Source organism: Acipenser ruthenus, chromosome 6 (assembly GCF_902713425.1).
Source record: "Acipenser ruthenus chromosome 6, fAciRut3.2 maternal haplotype, whole genome shotgun sequence".
In the NCBI taxonomy this organism is placed as follows: domain Eukaryota; kingdom Metazoa; phylum Chordata; class Actinopteri; order Acipenseriformes; family Acipenseridae; genus Acipenser; species Acipenser ruthenus.
The window spans coordinates 26,843,812-26,862,396 of record NC_081194.1 but is presented as its reverse complement, the minus strand read 5'-3'; the positions used below and the strand labels follow the sequence as shown (position 1 = coordinate 26,862,396).

The window sequence follows — 18,585 nt, the reverse complement described above, 5'->3', positions numbered from 1 at the left end:
AGAGAACACTTCATTAATCAATCAAAGATTATGTTAAACCTGGTTTTCCAATTGTAATGTACAGTACTTTACTGTGACCGAAAGCATGCTGTGTCACATTTTTATTTTTAATCGTCTTCAAATGTAGCAACACTTTTTTTGTGAAATTGAACAGAAGACGCAACAGGCTATGTAATACAAGGACCTAACTGATGTATCACTTTCACTTCATTATTATTATTATTTTTATTCTATTGCAGTCTGTTTTCAATGTTTACACACCAAGAATTTATTTTGGATACAAAAGCATTTATACCCTTTTTTTGTTTGTCGAATAAAAAATTACTGTGTATATAATAAATTGCAGACCAAACCAAATTGTAGGCACTCCTAGGAATGGCCAAGATTTACTTTTTCAGTCAGATCTTAATAGATGTCATCTTGTTCCGAATATGGCGTTTCTTCAAAGGCCTTTTTTGCAACATCTGGTAGTTGTATTAACATGTCCGGTAACTTTAAAGATTTACACCCTTCCCAGAAGGTATTCCTGTGGTGAAGAATTCCTGCCAGTAGTTTTTACTCATATGTGCCTCTCAGTGCTATAGCAACCACTAATTATAGCATTCTATAAATTCACTTTAAAGAAGGAAAAAAAAGGAAAATACAGTGACCTATTGGCCTCTTGGTCGTATTACTTTGAATTACTTTGACTTTTAGATATTGATCATAAAGCTGTGTTGATCATGAAGACTTTTTATTGAGACGCTATTTGAGACTAGCAAAAAAGGCATCTCCAAGATACACATTCTGACGCTAATCTGCCAAATGTTTGGCAAATGATGTCGATACGGACAATATTTCACACCATTACTGGATGCTTCATTATTAATATCCTTAAGTCTTTTGGTTACTAAGCTTTTACAAGTTGTTACCCATGGCTTTAGCCTAGATAGTTAAAGGGCACTAGGTAGCATAGTATATGACTCTAACCAATTTAGAATTCTTTGTCAAACTGGGATTTGCCTAATGAGAATACATTGGAAAGCATGCAATGTAATTGCTTACCCAGGGATCCAACTGATCAAACTTTTCTTAGCTTTTTTTTTTAATTGGGTTATTTGTTTCTGTTTAATATTCCAGTGTTTTTGTTTAGTTTTTTTTTCCTCAATAAGACATGGCCGCAAAATCATCTCAAATTAACAATGGCCTTGAAGTGCTGCTTTTATTTTTCTGTACAGATAGGCATTATGAAATTTAGACTCAAGCATCTTGAAACTAGATTTTAAGCTGACCATAGCTTTCTAACCTTGGCAGTCGGTCAGCTGGTTCACAAGGGTTTTGTCTTCTTGAAGGGTATTAATTAATATATTCTTGTAATATTTTTCTTTTCATATTAAGAATCCATCCCTCACTTTTTTTAGCTGTATAAAATGTTTCCCTAAAAGCTCGTACTACAGTATGTCTCTCTCCATTTTTAGATCCATTACAGTTTATTAAAAACATTTTAAATTCACTTTTGCTTTACTGTAGATGTGTTTTGAATTTAAGCCTATTTTTTGTCTTTGTTTTGCAGACCTGCAAGACCTTTTAGATTCCCGAAAAGGTAAGACATGTCAGAAATGTTTTGCTTTTATTTGGAAGTTGTAAATGAATATCAAAATTGTTGAGCTGTAATACCTATCTGATGAATCATAGTACTACTCAAGTAAAGCAGACATTACATATAAATAATGATAGTCCCTTCCAGTCTTTCTAATACAGTCAATCCTCTTTATACCCCTTGTTAAGGGCCATGGGCAAAAACGGGCAATAAGCGAGGGTGGCGTTATAGTGAGGGTCAAAAAAAACAAACAAAAAAAACCACAACCTTCTATGTTAAAATAAATTCAAACGTTTTATTTTGTTAGTTATACAATTACAGTATCTCCAGGCCATTTTAATAAAACATTATTATTATTTTTTTTTACTGTACTGGTCATTTGAACGTTTGTGGCTCAACTGTAAGCCTGATGAATACTATCCCTGATTTGAACAATGCCATCTATTTAATACATAAATACATTTAAGCTCAATGGCATTCTTCTTTTAGCAGTTAAAAAAATAAAATCAATTTGTACAGGCAAACACTTTTCTAAATGAAAAGTTTAAAAAAAAACAAAAAAAAAAAAACTATTTTGCTGTTCACAAAACTGATGCTTTAGTTTGTCAGCCTTCATTTCCTCTACCGGGGCCCTGGTTCTACCTTGCACCGCTGTTGAGTAGACTTCACTGGCTGTCTCGGCCCACCCAAAAAATAAAACGGGAGTACCGTCTTTTTTTCGTAACTGTCTCGTAGCAGTTCAGCACACCGGTTGTGTGACTGCACGTGGTTAAGGCTAGAGTTTAAATGCCCTCGGTGCTCATCGCCCCTCTGTGCTTCGGGGCCTCGGTGCATGCGCTGCCCTCAATGTTTTGGTGCCTCGGTGCCTCAGCGCGCCACTGGTTAACGCCCCCCTGTGCTTCGCAACCTCAGGCCTCAGAGCCTCAGACCCCCAATACCTTCTGTACCCTTGGTGCTTCGGTGCTCTACTGCAGACGCCCTCGGTGCTTCAATGTCTTCGGGATCTCAGAGCCTCGGTGCCTCGACGCTCTGGCGTTAGACGCACTAGTTGATCGGCACACTTGGTGCTTTCAATGCCTCGAAGCCTCATAGCCCCAGCGCCTCAGGGCCCTTGGTGCTTCTGGTGGTTCGCCGCCCTCAGCACGTCAGTGCTTCAATTTCTGGGCGCCCTCGGTGATTGAGCAATCGATTTTCTCGCTCGCTCGTGCCTCGGTACTTGACACCTCATGCATCTTATGTGACCTTGACTGTAAACATGCCAAAGTTTCATGCTTGCATGTCTTGCGGAGGGACGCTTCCTCCAAAGGACAAGCACCTCCTCTGCGTCCAGTGCCTTTTAGTTCCACTTTTTGCGACATCTGTGTAGTGTTCCAGCCTCGGGTCTTGCGCAGCAGACTCGCCAGGTTCACTGGTGCGGCTTCTCCAGCTAGCTTGGCTGAGCCGTCCACAGCACTGGGAGCCCCGGTCTCCCCCATCCGCCATCTATCCCAGAGCCCCTCACAGGGCATTTCCTACGCTCAGGCTCTGACGCCTCACGCTCACAGCCACTGTAAGTCTCCTGTGCAGAGTGGTAAGCGGGCGAAACAGGCAAAGCAGGCACAGAACATCTCCAACTTGAAGGACCAAGTGGCTCAAGTCCTGGAGTATTTGGCCAGGCAGCAGGCCCAACCCCCTGCTCCGGCCCCGGCTCCACCGCTAGCACCTGCCCCAGAACTGACACCGCCCTTACTGGTGGTCGCCCGAGACGTTTCAGAGCCAGACTTGGCTGTGGCTGAGGAAGACCAGAATGCAATCTCAATTGCGGCCTCCAGGGACGGTAACTCCTTCCCTCAGGATGAGGAGGAAGGAGATGTCCAGGAGCTAACCTTCAGGACGGGTCCCAGCTCTGAGGCAACCTTAGACGCTGGGCTTTCCCCTCTTCCAAGCACGATCCCGTCACTTATGGAGCGAGCCTCCAAGTTCCTGCAGGTACCTTCTGTCTTCAGGGCGTAGGCTTCATTGCCCCACCTTTAGCCCTTCCCATCGTTCCCTGATTTCCTGGAAGAGGTACGCTCCTCTTGGAACCACCCAGCCTCTGCGTCGAGTGTGGTGAAACAAGCAATCCCGCTGGATTCTTTAGGAGGTGCAGGGGCGCTGGGCTTGGCGGAATTCCCACCAGTGGACTTGACCATCGCAGCCCTGGTGTGAGCCCCTCCAGTAGGGGGTTTACCTAAGGACCCTGCATGCCCTAATTATCAATGCACGGTAACAGAGACCCATTTTTAAAAAAGCCTATGTAGATGAAGCACAACTCATGCCCTGGTTAAAATGGCAGGCCTCCTTACGGCTTACCTGGATGGCATACTGCAGTTGGCGCCCATCCCTGGACCGATGGCTTCGGAGCTGCGCCTAGTATCATGCAATTTGCTCCAGATTTCCGGCTTCCAAGAGCAGGCCCTGGGCGAGAGCCTGGTAAGCTTTGTAGTACCTCGCAGGCAGCTTTGGCTGTCCCAAGCGAGTGTCCCTGATGCAGACAAATCAGCCTTGCTGGACTCGCTGATATCTCCTGGCCATACCTTCAAGCCAACAGTGGAGGAGATGTAACAACACTCCCACCGAGAACGTGAGGCATCTCAGCAGGTAGCCTCGATGCTTCCTTCCTGTGCTCTGGTACGAGATAGAACGAGACGCTAGTGTCCACCTGTGGCACGCACAATGACTGATGGTCCCAATCCCCCACACGTTCTCAAAGTGTGTGGATGCCATCCTGGCCCCCTTGCGGCTGCAAGGAATCAAGGTGTTGAACTACCTGGACGACTGGTTGATCTGTTTCCAGTCGCAGGAAGGAGCAGTAGCCCACATGCCGATCGTGATGGAGCATCTGTTGAGGCTGGGTCTCACCCTCAACGATGCCAAAAGCCAATTAGTACCGGTACAAAGTACAGTTTACTTGGGACTCCGGCTGGACTTCCTTGCAATGCGAGCCTACCTGTCAGAAGACAGAGTGGCCACCGTACAGAATTGTCTATCCCTGTTTCAACAGGGATCGATAGTACCTCTGGTGGTGTGTCAAAAGTTGCTGAATGGCGTGGCTCAATGCATTCCGGCTACATCCCAAACGAGACAGATTCTGTCGGCTGACTGTCTCGCGCATGTTGGGAAGCCCTGCGCTGGTGGGCAAACCTTTCTCCTACACGAAGGTGTAAGGATGGGGTGATCTACAGCAGTCAGGTGGTGACAACAGACGCATCGAATGTAGGTTGGGGTGCAGTCTGGGCCGGCAGAGGAGTCGGTGGGTCCTGGTTGGTCCATTAGACATCCCTGCATATAGATGCGGTGGAACTGTGAACGGTTCACCCTGCTCTCCAGCATTTTCTCCTGGCGCGGACGGACAACATGTCGGTAGTGGCGTATATGTCCTGGTCTGGACGGACAACATGTCAGTAGTGGCGTATGTCAACCACCAGGAGGACTTCGGTCCCCGGGGTTACATTGCATTGACTTGGGTACAACGTAACCTGTTATCCCTCTGGGCTGTTCATGTTCCCGGAGTAGTGAATTGGGCAGCGGACCTTCTCTCGAGGGAGGGTCCTCACCCGTCAGAATGGCGGCTCCACTCTCAGGCGGTGGAGCGCATTTGGGAGTGTCTTGGCAAGGCCCGAGTCAATCTCTTCGCCAAGGCGGAAACGACTCACTGCCCTATATGGTTCTCCCTCCACCACTTCTGCGTTCCACTAGGCGTCATCGCCCTATCTCATGAGTGGCCCAGGAAGCTTTTATACGCATTCCTGTCAATACCGTTGCTCTCGGCCTTCCTAGAGAAGGTCCGGAGAGAGAATGCGGCAGTTGTCCTGGACTCTTGACCAGAGGGTCGTGGGTTAAATCCCCGGTGGGGACACTGCTGCTGTACCCTTGAGCAAGGTACTTTACCTAGATTGCTCCATTAAAAACCCAACTGTATAAATGGGTAATTGTATGTAAAAAATAATGTGATATCTTGTAACAATTGTAAGTCGCCCTGGATAAGGGCGTCTGCTAAGAAATAAATAATAATAATAATAATATGAACCCCATATTCCTCCTTGGTTATGGCTTTTCACTTAAATCAGTCAGTGGAGCTAGAGGCTTTCCACCCCCCTCTTTTTTTCTTTGGAGGAGGATCAAAGACTAAACTCCCTCTGCCCGGTTCGGGCATTGAGATGTTCTGTTGACGGGACGAGAGCTCTGCATCAGTCTGACCAGCTCTTCGTCTGTCATGGTTTAAGGACCCTGGATCAGGCCCTCTCAAAGTAGCAGCTGTCTCACTGGATTGTGGACACAGTCTCGACTGCATATACTAATGCCGGCCTACCCCTACCTAGGCGGGTGGCCACACACTCTACCAGAGGAGTGGCTACATCATGGGCCCTCTTTAGAGGAGCTTCATTGTCCCACATATGTACTGCCGCTAGCTGGGCTACCCCATACACTGCCACCATGTTGTAGATCCCTCTATGCCTTCATTAGGCACAAGGGTCCTTGAGGTTGCACTCTCTTGAGACATCCCTCGTCTACTGTCTCCGCTCATGCTCCCTCGCGACGGCTTTGGTATACTTCTCATATACTTGAACTGAAAGGGAACATTAAGAAGACGACCACCAACCTATGGGTCGCATCGGTCGCCTTCGTGGGTTTGATACAAAAGAGGAAGTGAGCTCCGTGGAGTTCCCTCGAGAAGGTGGGGCCGAGGATGTTACTGCCCAGAGGGGCCTATCAGCAGCTAGTACATAAAATGCTTAGTGAATACCTGACCTGTGGCAGGCATATCCCAAAAGTATGGTTGGTGGTCATCTTCTCTTTCAGGGAACCAGGGTTACATCCGTAACCTAACATTATCAAATTATCGGTTGATACTTGTCAGAAGTCATCAGTAAAGGAAACATGTTTAACAAATAACAGCTAAATAATATATCCTGTGGTAATACTGCTGCATAAAATATAAAGGTGTAGAGTACTGTTGGTAACACTATAGTGTTACAGTTTGGTGCCAAGTCTCTTAGTCTTCACGTGTAAAAAGTTACACTGAAAGAACACACTGCACACAGAGACATAGAGCAGCTAGATATCTTGTGCATTGGGTGGGTTACATAAACCTGGAAAGAGGGCCAGATGCCAGTTTGTTCAAAGATCAGATTTCATATTTGTGGAACCACTGACCATTTAGTTATGGGTAGATAAAATGTCTTGGTTCTGCAAGTGTCAGTTTTCTTTGGAAATGCCTCCAATAATGATTCATATTTTGTTTTGTTTTGTTTTGTTTTGTATATTATAAAGGCTGAAACAGCCTAATAATTGGATTAGATTGAACAACGTGTGTATTTGCATTTGCTTTAGATTTACTAGTTCACTTTAACAAAAAGCGAATCTCTTCTGTGTAACAGAGATTACATTTTAATGAAAACATTAGAATGATTATTTCTTGGAAATATCCATTCCTAGTATGTTAAAATTTAGAACCACCATCTCTTACATTACATTTCTTTTTCAATGTGGGCTTCTCGTGTGAATTTTATTAACTACACTACCAGATAAATTGTCTTAAACTATACAGATGTCGTGTGCTATTGCATAAAATTGCATATTTATTATTTATCTGTGAAAATGAAAAAAAAATAGCTTGTACATTTTGTGTGAGTATTTCTGTGGATTGTACGTGTCTCAGATAAAATCTATACAGCTTGTTCATATATCAGATTGTTCTCATATACTTCTTGCAGCTATGCCGCACTGATAGCTGACTGGCCGGTAGTGGTTCTGGGAGTATGTACTGTGCTAATCGTGCTCTGTGCACTTGTGGGGATTTTGGTGCCAGACCTTCCTGAATTTTCTGATCCATTGCTGGTAAGTGCCAATGTTTATCTAAGAAAATTAGTTGGAATTGTTTTAAAATATGTTGGTTGTTACATCAATCTAATAATAAGAGGTACATAATGGACTCTTAAGATTGTTTAGGCATCATTTGGTTTTAATTTTAGCCTCCCTCCCCCTCCTTCCATGCTGTAAAACTGCTGCAGAAAAGTATCTACCCCTTATGAACAACAGCTGTTCACAATTGGAAAACAGGAAAGAGCTTTCAGAAGCTGTCTTTGTGGGCCACGATGGTGACCTATTAGAATATATAAATGGGGAGTGGATTTAGAGGATGTCAAATGTCATTTTGGATACTTTCCAGGGATGTGGAAAATATGAAGGTAAGACGGTAAGGTTTAAATTATTAGCAGATACCAGAAATCATTGGATTTATGATGGTGCTGGGACGAACACAGAATTTTCATGTTTGGGTATCCATTCATGATTCAGACAAGTATTTGAATATGCATTCATTTGCTAAATGTTATCAAAGCCATTGTATGTAACAATGTATATACGTTAAAAAAAATAAAAATAAAACAAAGACAAACCCCTGCCATTGTCGTGTCTTCGCAAAAAACACAGTGGCTATATACTCGATTTTAAGGGGAGAATTTTATTTCAAGTTTGACATAATATTGTGTAATGTAAATTTAACTCATCTGAATTTCTACAACAGGGCTTTGAACCAAGAGGTACAGCAATTGGCCAGAGGCTTGTTACATGGAACAACATGGTGAAAAATACAGGGTACAAAGCAACACTAGCAAACTATCCATTTAAATATGCAGATGAGCAAGCAAAAAGGTAATTTGATGTAGCTTTGATCTTATCTACAGTGTTGTCAGACTTGTATAGCTTGTGCCTCTCTAATCAATGTATTCTTAATTGCTGATTCAAAAGCCTGCTGTTGATAATTGGGCACAAATCACCCTTGTAAAATCTACTGCAGAACTGTCAACGAGATTCTAAATCAGGAGGAACCATCCATTGGGTTTGGTCTAACACAACTTCTTTGCTAAAAGATTAAGTCCAGTCTGTCAATAGATGTAGCTAAAGGTCTGAGAACTGTCGAACTTGTTTTTTTTAATGTAATTTACACAGATTATAAACAGGGAATACGTATTTTTTCTTTTATTTGAGGCATTTTCTGTTAGAAAGGAGATATCCTAGAAGTAACATGTAAAGATTACTGAAAGACATGCCCCAACATCTGAGGGTCATTATGTATAACTGAGGGTCCTTTTATATATTTTTATATAACAGAGTATTTTTTTTTTATTGTAGAGTATATCCATAGAGCTTTCGCCTTTCTAGCCGCTCATACTTGGCAAACGATTCAGATTTTGTTTGAAAGTTACTGACCCCAAACTGTAACTTTAGCTACGTTAAACAAACTGCCTTCGTTTTGAAAGAGTTGTAATTAATTGCTTTTTATGACCTCTCTGACAGCTACTGCCGTCTTTTAATGTCCCCTTTTGAAAATAAATTAAAATGTTAACGGGTCTTTGTGAAATAATAAATAAAGTAATTTTGTATTCTCTTTGAATCACTCAGATGTGTGTTTTTTTTTTTTTTTTCCTCATTTCAGTTACCGGGAAGACAGGCGGTCAGATGATTACCATGAGCGAGACAAAAGACAGGCTGACTGGAACTTCCACAAGGACAGCTTTTTCTGTGATGTTCCCGGTAAGGGAATTAGTGAAAAATATGCAATACCTTAATATGCAGGACTTCTGAAGTCTTTAAAAAATAATTCTCCATGCATCAGTCATCTAAAATTAAGATATATATATATATATATTTTTAGACTGCTGGAGTCTGTTCTTAAAGCTTTTAGTGAGAGGAGACATTTGGTAAAAAGCATTAGAAATATGCTTAAAAGCTCATCTGTACAAACCATATATATAGGTTGTTGTTCATACCCAGTCATATGCCTAATTCTTTAAACTAAAATAACTTGTAAAATACAAACAATAACCCCCTTTTAAACTGAAGTTTTTATTCAAGAAACTCAACATAGATTTTAGCTGTAGTAAAACCATTATAGTGGTTGGTGTACAAAATGTGCAGTTAGTCAATGTAGATGAAAAGAAGGTCATACCAATAAAAGGGTGGGGCTTACATTCAGTATGATTTTAAAAAGCTTGAAAAGGCATTCTTCCATAAAAAAAGATAGACATACCATTCTTTAGAAGTTGCATTGCTTAAATAAAAGAAGAAATGTACACAATCATGATAGAGAGCTGTACTGTGTTACATTTAATAAGCAGTGATTCAGCACTTTAAATTGAAAGTACACTATTGACATGCCCACTTTGTTTTCAAACAGATGACCGGTATTCTCGAGTGGTATTTACCTCAGCAGAAGGGAAGAATTTGTGGAGTATCCAAGCTATTAAATCAATGTGCAATCTAGATAATGCAAGGGTAGGTACAGCTTTAATTTTTTATGCTCTCTTATTCAAGTTCAATAAAACATTCCAACTATACCAAGATACATTTTCATTTTCTTAAAAATAAGTCACTTCTTATCCACTGATGAAGCCTGTTTCTCAAAATGACATTTATTTTTAATAAATATTGATATTATCCAGCTCCTGTTGGATTTAAGGCTGCCATTTAAAATTGAAGTGTGTTATGTCGCAGAGCAATGCTCTAGTTATGCATTCACAGGCATTTATCAGCACAATTCGCTGATCATCAATCACGATCTGTATGCCAAGCTGTTTGATGTTGCAGAAAATAAGGGGATCAAAGCACATTTTTTTACTTCTACTTCTACTCATACTAATAGAATCGACACAGCCAGTGTTGTGTTTTGTCTAACTCCAGAGAGTGGTTTGTGCTCAAGTAGGTCAGATCAGATTTAATTATATTACATACTGCATACAGTGTTTGAGTTGTGTTCTGCAGTTTTTTGGTTGTACAGTAAAACAATGGCATGAGACACACTGCCCTAAGCCTCTGCATATAAAGTTCAATAGTTTGGAGGTAGACCAATCTGAGGAAATGGGCGTTGACTTTTTTGAACACTAAAGTACTAATTGTAGATGGACGTAAATTATAGGTTCTAGCCAGAGTGACCAAGGGGAAAGTGATTCTTATAGTCATGATTCAGGCAAAGCAGATATCATTGCAGCAGATTACACATTACAGATGTGTGTTCAATTTAAGAACATTGTTGAGATACGATATGGTCAAGTTTATAATTACTTTTCCTCTTAATCAAGACACAATTAACATGCAAAATGCATATGTTTTTATCTTTAAATAATTAAATGTGTATTATCCTGTATTTAAAACCTCTTCCATGAAATAAAATCCATATTACATTCAGTTGTTAACAGGGTTTAATGTCCCAGGTCTGCAACAACTTCCAGCACTGTTTTGATTTTTTTTAATGGAAAACACATATTGTGCAAAGTATATTATTGTATACCTGAAAATAGGTTGAAGCAAATGGATCACCAACTGTAGTGACAAGTCATGTGTTATAAATTGATTTGCCCCTAAATTAAGCTCCAAAAGGCTAATAGCGTGTCACACCATACATAAATCAAATTATTTTTAAATCTACGCAACCAAAAATCCTTTTTATTTATTTTTGTTTTTGGCCTGCTAATATTCAGCATAAAAATGTTTTGAATGTTAGAAAAAAATGGAGAGTTGATCACATCACCCAATAACTTATAAGTATTAACCTAGCTGATTACACTTCATTCTATATAGTTTGATTTAGCTATCTATACACAAGTATAAATATGAAACTGTGTAATAACCTGAGATCTTTATATCAATTACAGGTTCGATCTCATCCACAGTATCGAAACCTTTGCCAGCGGACCACTAATGAATCATGCTGCCCGAGCTGGACATTGGGCAACTATATTGCTATTTTAAACAATAGGTCATCTTGTCAGAAAATTACAGAGCGTGATGTTTCTCATACTCTGAAAATACTCAGATCATGTGCCAAATATTACCACAATAGTACTTTGGGACCAGACTGCTGGGACATGGCGACTCGAAAGAAAGATCAGCTCAAGTGTACAAATGTGCCTAGGAAATGTACAAAATACAATGCCGTTTACCAGATTCTCCACTTTGTAGTGGACAAAGACTTCTTGAGTCCAAAGACTGCAGATTATGTGATGCCAGCTTTAAAGTACAGCATGCTGTTTTCCCCTACCGAAAAGGGAGAAAGCATGATGAACATATACTTGGACAATTTCGAAAATTGGAACTGCTCTGATGGGATCACAACCATCACTGGGATTGAGTTTGGAATCAAACATAACTTATTTCAAGACTACCTTCTAATGGATACTAAGTATCCTGCCATCGCAATCGTCATTGTTCTTTTAGTCATGTGCGTGTACACCAAGTCCATGTTCATTACCTTGATGACCATGTTTGCAATCATTAGCTCCCTGATTGTCTCCTACTTCTTGTACTGCATCGCCTTTAACTTTGAGTTTTTCCCCTTCATGAACCTCACAGCGTTGATCATCCTTGTTGGGATCGGTGCAGACGATGCCTTTGTTCTGTGTGATGTTTGGAACTACACCAAATTTGATAAACCTAATGCCGATCTTTCACAGACAGTTAGCATCACTTTGCAGCATGCTGCCCTCTCCATGTTCGTCACCAGTTTTACCACTGCCGCCGCCTTCTATGCTAACTATGTCAGTAACATCACTGCAATACGGTGCTTTGGTGTATATGCTGGTACTGCCATTTTAGTCAATTATATTCTGATGGTGACCTGGTTGCCAGCAGTTGTTGTGTTGCATGAACGTTACCTCCTGAACACATTTAGCTGCGTCAAGAAACCCCAGCAGCGGGTGTACAACACCAAAAGCTACTGGACCTTGCTGTGCCAAAAGATTAACAAGTTTATTTTTACTGTCTCTGAAGCATCAAGGATATTCTTTGAGAAAGTGCTGCCTTGCATTGTAATTAAGTTCCGTTACATATGGCTGTTTTGGTTCCTTGCCTTCACTGTGGGCGGAGCCTACATTGTGTGCGTTAACCCAAAAATGAAGCTGCCTTCACTCGAGCTTTCAGAGTTTCAGGTCTTCAGATCCTCCCACCCTTTTGAACGGTATGATGCTGAATACAAAAAGCTTTTCATGTTTGAAAGGGTCCACCATGGAGAGGAACTGCACATGCCCATCACTATAATTTGGGGTATAACTCCAGAAGACAATGGAGATCCCCTTAACCCAAAAAACAAAGGCAAACTGACACTAGACAGTGATTTTAATATTGCCAGCCCAGCCTCACAACTTTGGATTTTGAATTTTTGCCAGAAACTGAGAAACCAGACCTTTTTTTACCAAACAGATGAGCAGGACTTCACCAGCTGCTTTATTGAGACGTTTAAACAGTGGATGGAAAACCAAGACTGTGATGAGGCAACTGTTTACCCTTGCTGCAGCCAGTCTATCTTCCCCTATAAGCAGGAGGTCTTTGAACTTTGTATAAAGAGAGCAATCATGGAACTTGAAAGGAGTACAGGCTATCATCTTGATAGTAAGACTCCTGGGCCAAGGTTTGATATCAACGATACAATCAGAGCTGTGGTGCTGGAGTTTCAGAGCACTTACCTCTTCACGTTAGCTTATGAAAAGATGCACCAGTTCTACAGAGAGGTCGATGCTTGGATCAAAGAAGAGTTGAAAAGTGCGCCTGCTGGTTTGAGTCACGGGTGGTTTGTGAGCAACCTGGAATTCTATGACCTACAGGACAGTTTATCAGATGGCACTTTGATTGCTATGGGGCTGTCTGTGGGGGTTGCCTTTACTGTAATGCTGCTTACTACCTGGAATATTATAATAAGTCTCTATGCTATTATATCCATTGCTGGAACCATTTTCGTCACAGTTGGTTCATTGGTGCTTCTGGGATGGGAGCTGAATGTTCTGGAGTCTGTGACTATATCTGTTGCTGTAGGCCTGTCAGTGGACTTTGCTGTTCATTACGGAGTGGCTTACCGCCTTGCACCTGAGCCTGATCGAGAAGGCAAAGTGGTTTTCTCCTTAAGTCACATGGGCTCTGCTATTGCCATGGCTGCGCTGACGACATTTGTGGCTGGAGCGATGATGATGCCATCGACTGTCTTGGCTTACACCCAGCTAGGAACCTTTATGATGCTCATCATGGTCATTAGCTGGGCTTTTGCCACATTTTTCTTTCAGTGCATGTGCAGATGTATTGGACCGCAAGGTACTTGTGGTCAGATTCCACTGCCGAAAAAATTGCAATGTCACGCATATTCGCCCCCTACTTCCACAACTTCAGCCACTAGAAGCCAAAGCAAATTGTGCCAGATGAACACGTATCAGTTAGACCCCAGAGATTCAGACGTGGAACATGAGCATTATGAATTGGAACCTCTAGCTTCTCACAGTTGCAGGGCAGTGGAAAAAACAACATCTGAAGAAACACAGGTCTGCACCAGATTGTATAATGGCAGACCCAAGCATACATGCACACACAAACCCTACAACAAGAATGACCTTGATAAAAGTGGGACCACTGATCATGGGTTTCAATGCTGCTCAGACCCACCCCATATGTGCCAATATTCTTCTCTTAATATGAACTGCAATTGTGTAGACCCCTATCAATGTGTAGGCATGCAGTGGAAACCCCATTCATGCCAGCAGATTGGAGACTGCTTGTGTTCTCAATGCATCCCCCACACTGGAAAATCTGCAAGAGTTCAAAATCCAGTGTCCACATTGGACACGCCGCACCCAGCTTTGGAATGCCTTATGCATCACGTTCAGCATGCTCACCCCCACCACCACGCCTGTTTGCAAGGAAGAGGGAAAAGACACTCTGCTCCAAACTCTCTACTCAGAAATTATTGCGTGCATTCAGTCCATCAGCTTCAACAGCAGCTACAACAACATCATCACGAAAATGTGGGTGCTCCAGAACCTCAATGCTCCCGCTGTGTGGAGGAACACAAGGCAGTTCCGAAAGACACAGTTCTCAGCGCGAAAAAGGTAAAACCATGTCGTGGTGTAGCTGCTTCTCAGAACAGCATGTGCCAAAACCAAAAAGAATGTGGTGGTAGTGGAGAAAACAATGACTTATTAGAGGCAGATAAAACCATCAGCCAGAATACAGACAATTGTGATTTGGAGCAAAAAGACCATAGCGAAAATAAACCTGGTGGTCCTGACTTGTCACAGAAAATGCTAGTAAACGAAGAGGAACATGTAAAAGAAGCTGATCACAATAGAAAGCAAAACAGTCCTCAGAGTACAGAAACTGCACCTGTACCTTGCTCTGAAAAATCCCAGTGCTTTAACAGAACTTTAAAAGTTAAGTGCAATTCTCGTATGCCAAAAGCTGAAGCCAAGGTGCCTGCTGTATCAACAAATTCACAACCATCTTCTGAAAGTTTATGTTAATAAAAGCACTATACATATTATTTAAGAGCAATGTCCCTTTTCAATTCATGCTTGGCAATTTCAGTGGCCAATTTTGTAACAATGTTTTTCTTAAAAAAGAAAAACACACCTTTAATGTCAGACATTTATGGGAAGTTTGGAGAAATTAAAATATAGTGATATGCTGTTTTTGTAAATTTTGAAGTTGGTCAGTGTAATTTACAAACATATTTTTTAAAAGGGGATACTAGGTCAACTAAACTTCATTTTTATATTATGTTGTATGTTCAATAGACTGCTTTATGAAAGTAATGAGTGGTTGTTTTAAAAGAGTCATTGCCTCTAATACTGTCCGTTTATCTAGGAAACAGTAATGCTGGAAATGGTTTTCTCCCACAGTGTATTTTCAAAGGGTAAACAACAAAATGCTTACTATTTATTCAGAATCCCCACCATGCTGAATCCCCCCAAAAAAGTTACATTGAAAAGGCTAAAAGGCTCATCTTTTTATTTTATTTCCACTTTTTATTTCCACTTTACTTTGGGGATCACACATCCAAGGATAATTCGATTGACCTGTGAATGTACAGTAGGAAATTTAATTGGGAATACATTTGTTAAAAACCTGATGCTAATGGCTTTCAACAGATCCAGGAAAGCAGTACATTTTAGTATTAGGGATGCCAGTACATTTATGAAACAACAAAAACATATATGTATGATGTTTTTTCTAATTTGCTACCATGTATTCTATAGGAAGCATATTGCACCTATGTTACGCATTTAACAGGCTGACCAGTTTAGCGTAATTTTCTTTTTTGGTATTGGAAGTATATATATGTTATGTTGTGTGTATAAGCATACATAATTAAATGTTCACAATGCTAAAATGTTAAAGTAACCTGGATGTGGTTAACCATTATGTATTTCAGTTCCCTTCCCCCTTGTATTGCTGTCAGTGCAAGATTGATTGCACATTTTATAAAAGAAATGTAGGGTGGCTCCTGGCACAATCAGTTTTTGAAATTAAGTCTAGTTGTGAAAAAAATATTTTCCAAAAAAGGGAATCCATAAGCTTATGACTTTGAATGTAGTTAAGTTGTTTAAAAAGGCATATTTTTCTTTAGGTGTTTTGACAAACTTAAAAATAACCAAAAGATTGTAATAAAATGTATTGTTCATTGCAATTGTGTTGCTGTTTATTTACTGCTATACAGTACTAATGTAGTTGTTTGTTTGTAATCTTGTTATTACTTTATATATAAATTTGGCTCAAACTTTTTTTATAACTAAAAGGGAAATGTAATAAAAGTGTAACATAGTTAAACCATCGAGCTATATAAAAAAACATGGCAAACCAGGGTAAACTATAGTAAACACATAGTATAATCATGGGAAAACAGCAAAAAGACCATGCAAAACCACCATAGTAAATCTGTATAAAGGATATTCTGTCCTGTTTGTTTAAAAAATAGGGTTCATTTCAGTTCATCTAATAGGTGGCAGATCTAAAATATTGCTATATTTTAAACAAACAGTGGGCTCCCTGTGATTTTACATGATTTTCCAGTTGTTCCATAGCTTTGGTATATCTAGAAGATGCTTAGCTCAGTGTGAATGCTGAACCACCATTTTAATAATGATATGAGTCAATCTGCTTCATTGGTTGGGAGATCTTGTTGGAAAACAAATAATGTTTTGTCAAAAAAAAAAAACTGCAGTACAGGGTTAATAACCATATTTATTATTATTATTATTATTATTATTATTATTATTATTATTATTATTATTATTATTATTATTATTATCACATACCAAGCCATGCAGTATATATATTTGGTAAACATTGTTTAAAGATTTACATTAAAAATAAGAAAAAAGTATATCCTTGGTAGTAGATGCTTAGTTTAATATGTGACAAAGATTTAACCCTTCTATAAACATTTTCTGGTAATGTTGTTTATGACATCACAATGATAACATATCTTTGGATGGACATACTATTTAGGCTACAGAGTGTCTGGTTATGCATTGGATTCAGATGCATTGGAATGATTAGAAATAGGAAATATGAAGCATTACACTACAGGAAACATTATATAAAAGAATATGAGCTGCTGAAATAAATTCAGTTTCCACTATAAAAAAAAAAAAAAGCTATATCCAGTTTAAATACTTAACACAGTATCCTTAGCCACAGTTACACTAATATAGATTCTGTTGGAATCTTTTTTTTATATAGCATAATCAATCATTATGCCTTTTAGTTTCAGACCAACAATATTTGTTTCAGTTATTTCTTTACTATGAAAAACTGTAATATGTGCATGTGTTCCAATGTTCCAACACAGACTGTACACCAACAGAATGTTGGTTGATCAAATTACCTCCACCATTTGTAGAGAATTAAAATAGGTCTTACAGTGTATCAAAGGTTACTGGCATCTCTATTTTATTCCTTAAGAAATGGAGTAGCTACATAATAGGACCCATAATATTTGTTTTCAGATCAATTGAATCTCAATGTGTATCTAAAAACTATAAGCATGGAGCACAGTGTGTAATTCGATGGAATCCATGCATAACACTCTAGAACAGACCCTTGTTAACGTCTTAATGGATTTGATGCTTGTCACACAGCTGGGGACATAATTGTGTGCAGTGTTAATATATGTTCTTATTCTTTACTTTTAAGTTACATTTTATATACAGTACTGTGTTTAAATATAGAGGATGAATTCAACACATGTGACCAATTCCCATTTTTGTACAGTGGCACAGTCAATATGTTGGACATATCGTCATGACAGCTATCACTATGATAAATGTATGATTGTGGCTTTACATAACCAGAATTGGCTAATATCATTGAATAAAACTAAGTAAGCCTCCATTTTATGTGAAGGTTAAATGACATTCAGTTTGCATGACATGCAGGTTGTTCAAAAGAACGGATTATGTGTATTAGCGAGAGACATGTTTTACTGTATACAAGCATCCAGCCATTGCTTGAAGAAAAAAAGGGTGATTGAGCACAAATCTTACTGTCACTTATTTTGCATTAAGTAGTTTTACGAAAGTTGTACTGATTTTGATTTTAATCAAATAAATTATAATAATAAAAAATCACAGTTTAATTGGCAAATATTTATGTGAGATACTGATATAACTGAAACCCCAGTTGTACTTGCAGTAAACATGGCTGCCTGTATGTGTTCTGTGCTGGGTGAGGAGTCTTTTTCCTGTGTTGATCTAAGTGTTGCATTGGCTTTGTGAACACGCTGGTTTCACCTGCAGACACCTGCACGGCTGCTGTTTGTCCTCTAGTTGGTGTTTCCCAACCCTGGTCATTTCTATTAAATATTCTACAAAGCAGTGTTCTGGGGCCGGTTTTTCAAAACTTGTAATCTGGATAAAAGTGATCCGGATTTTGTGATAGAGATTACTTTTATCTGGATCGTTTAGATCCGGTTTTTCGGAAAATGTAACTGCTGGATTACATTTATCCAGATTACAAAATCCAGATAATTTTGATCCAGATTAGTTTTTGAAAAACTGGCCCCAAGAAGATAAAACTAGCATTGGGTCTGGTCATGGTAGTGATATTGGTAAAGTGTACAGCACTAAACAAATTTTAAATATATCACATACAATAGTGGGAGTTAACATTCTTGGCAACTGCAGAAATATTATTTGAACGAGCTCAGTACCAGTCAGGGCAATCTCAGT

The 18,585-nt window shown here is 39.9% G+C and overlaps 1 protein-coding gene across 8 annotated transcripts in view; it reads left to right on the top strand.

Moving 5' to 3' along the window:
- Positions 1-16,043, top strand: part of LOC117411383 (protein dispatched homolog 1-like) — a 131,691-nt gene extending 115,648 nt beyond the window's left edge. For all 8 annotated transcript variants that reach the window (XM_059025295.1, XM_059025297.1, XM_059025296.1 and 5 more), the window contains 6 exons: positions 1,553-1,582; positions 7,315-7,438; positions 8,127-8,254; positions 9,039-9,136; positions 9,780-9,877; positions 11,254-16,043. In XM_059025295.1, the coding sequence (XP_058881278.1) occupies positions 1,553-1,582; positions 7,315-7,438; positions 8,127-8,254; positions 9,039-9,136; positions 9,780-9,877; positions 11,254-14,877 (4,102 nt within the window). In that variant the 3' untranslated portion in view covers positions 14,878-16,043. The remainder of the gene's footprint in view (positions 1-1,552; positions 1,583-7,314; positions 7,439-8,126; positions 8,255-9,038; positions 9,137-9,779; positions 9,878-11,253) is intronic.
- The last annotated feature ends 2,542 nt before the right edge of the window (positions 16,044-18,585 follow it).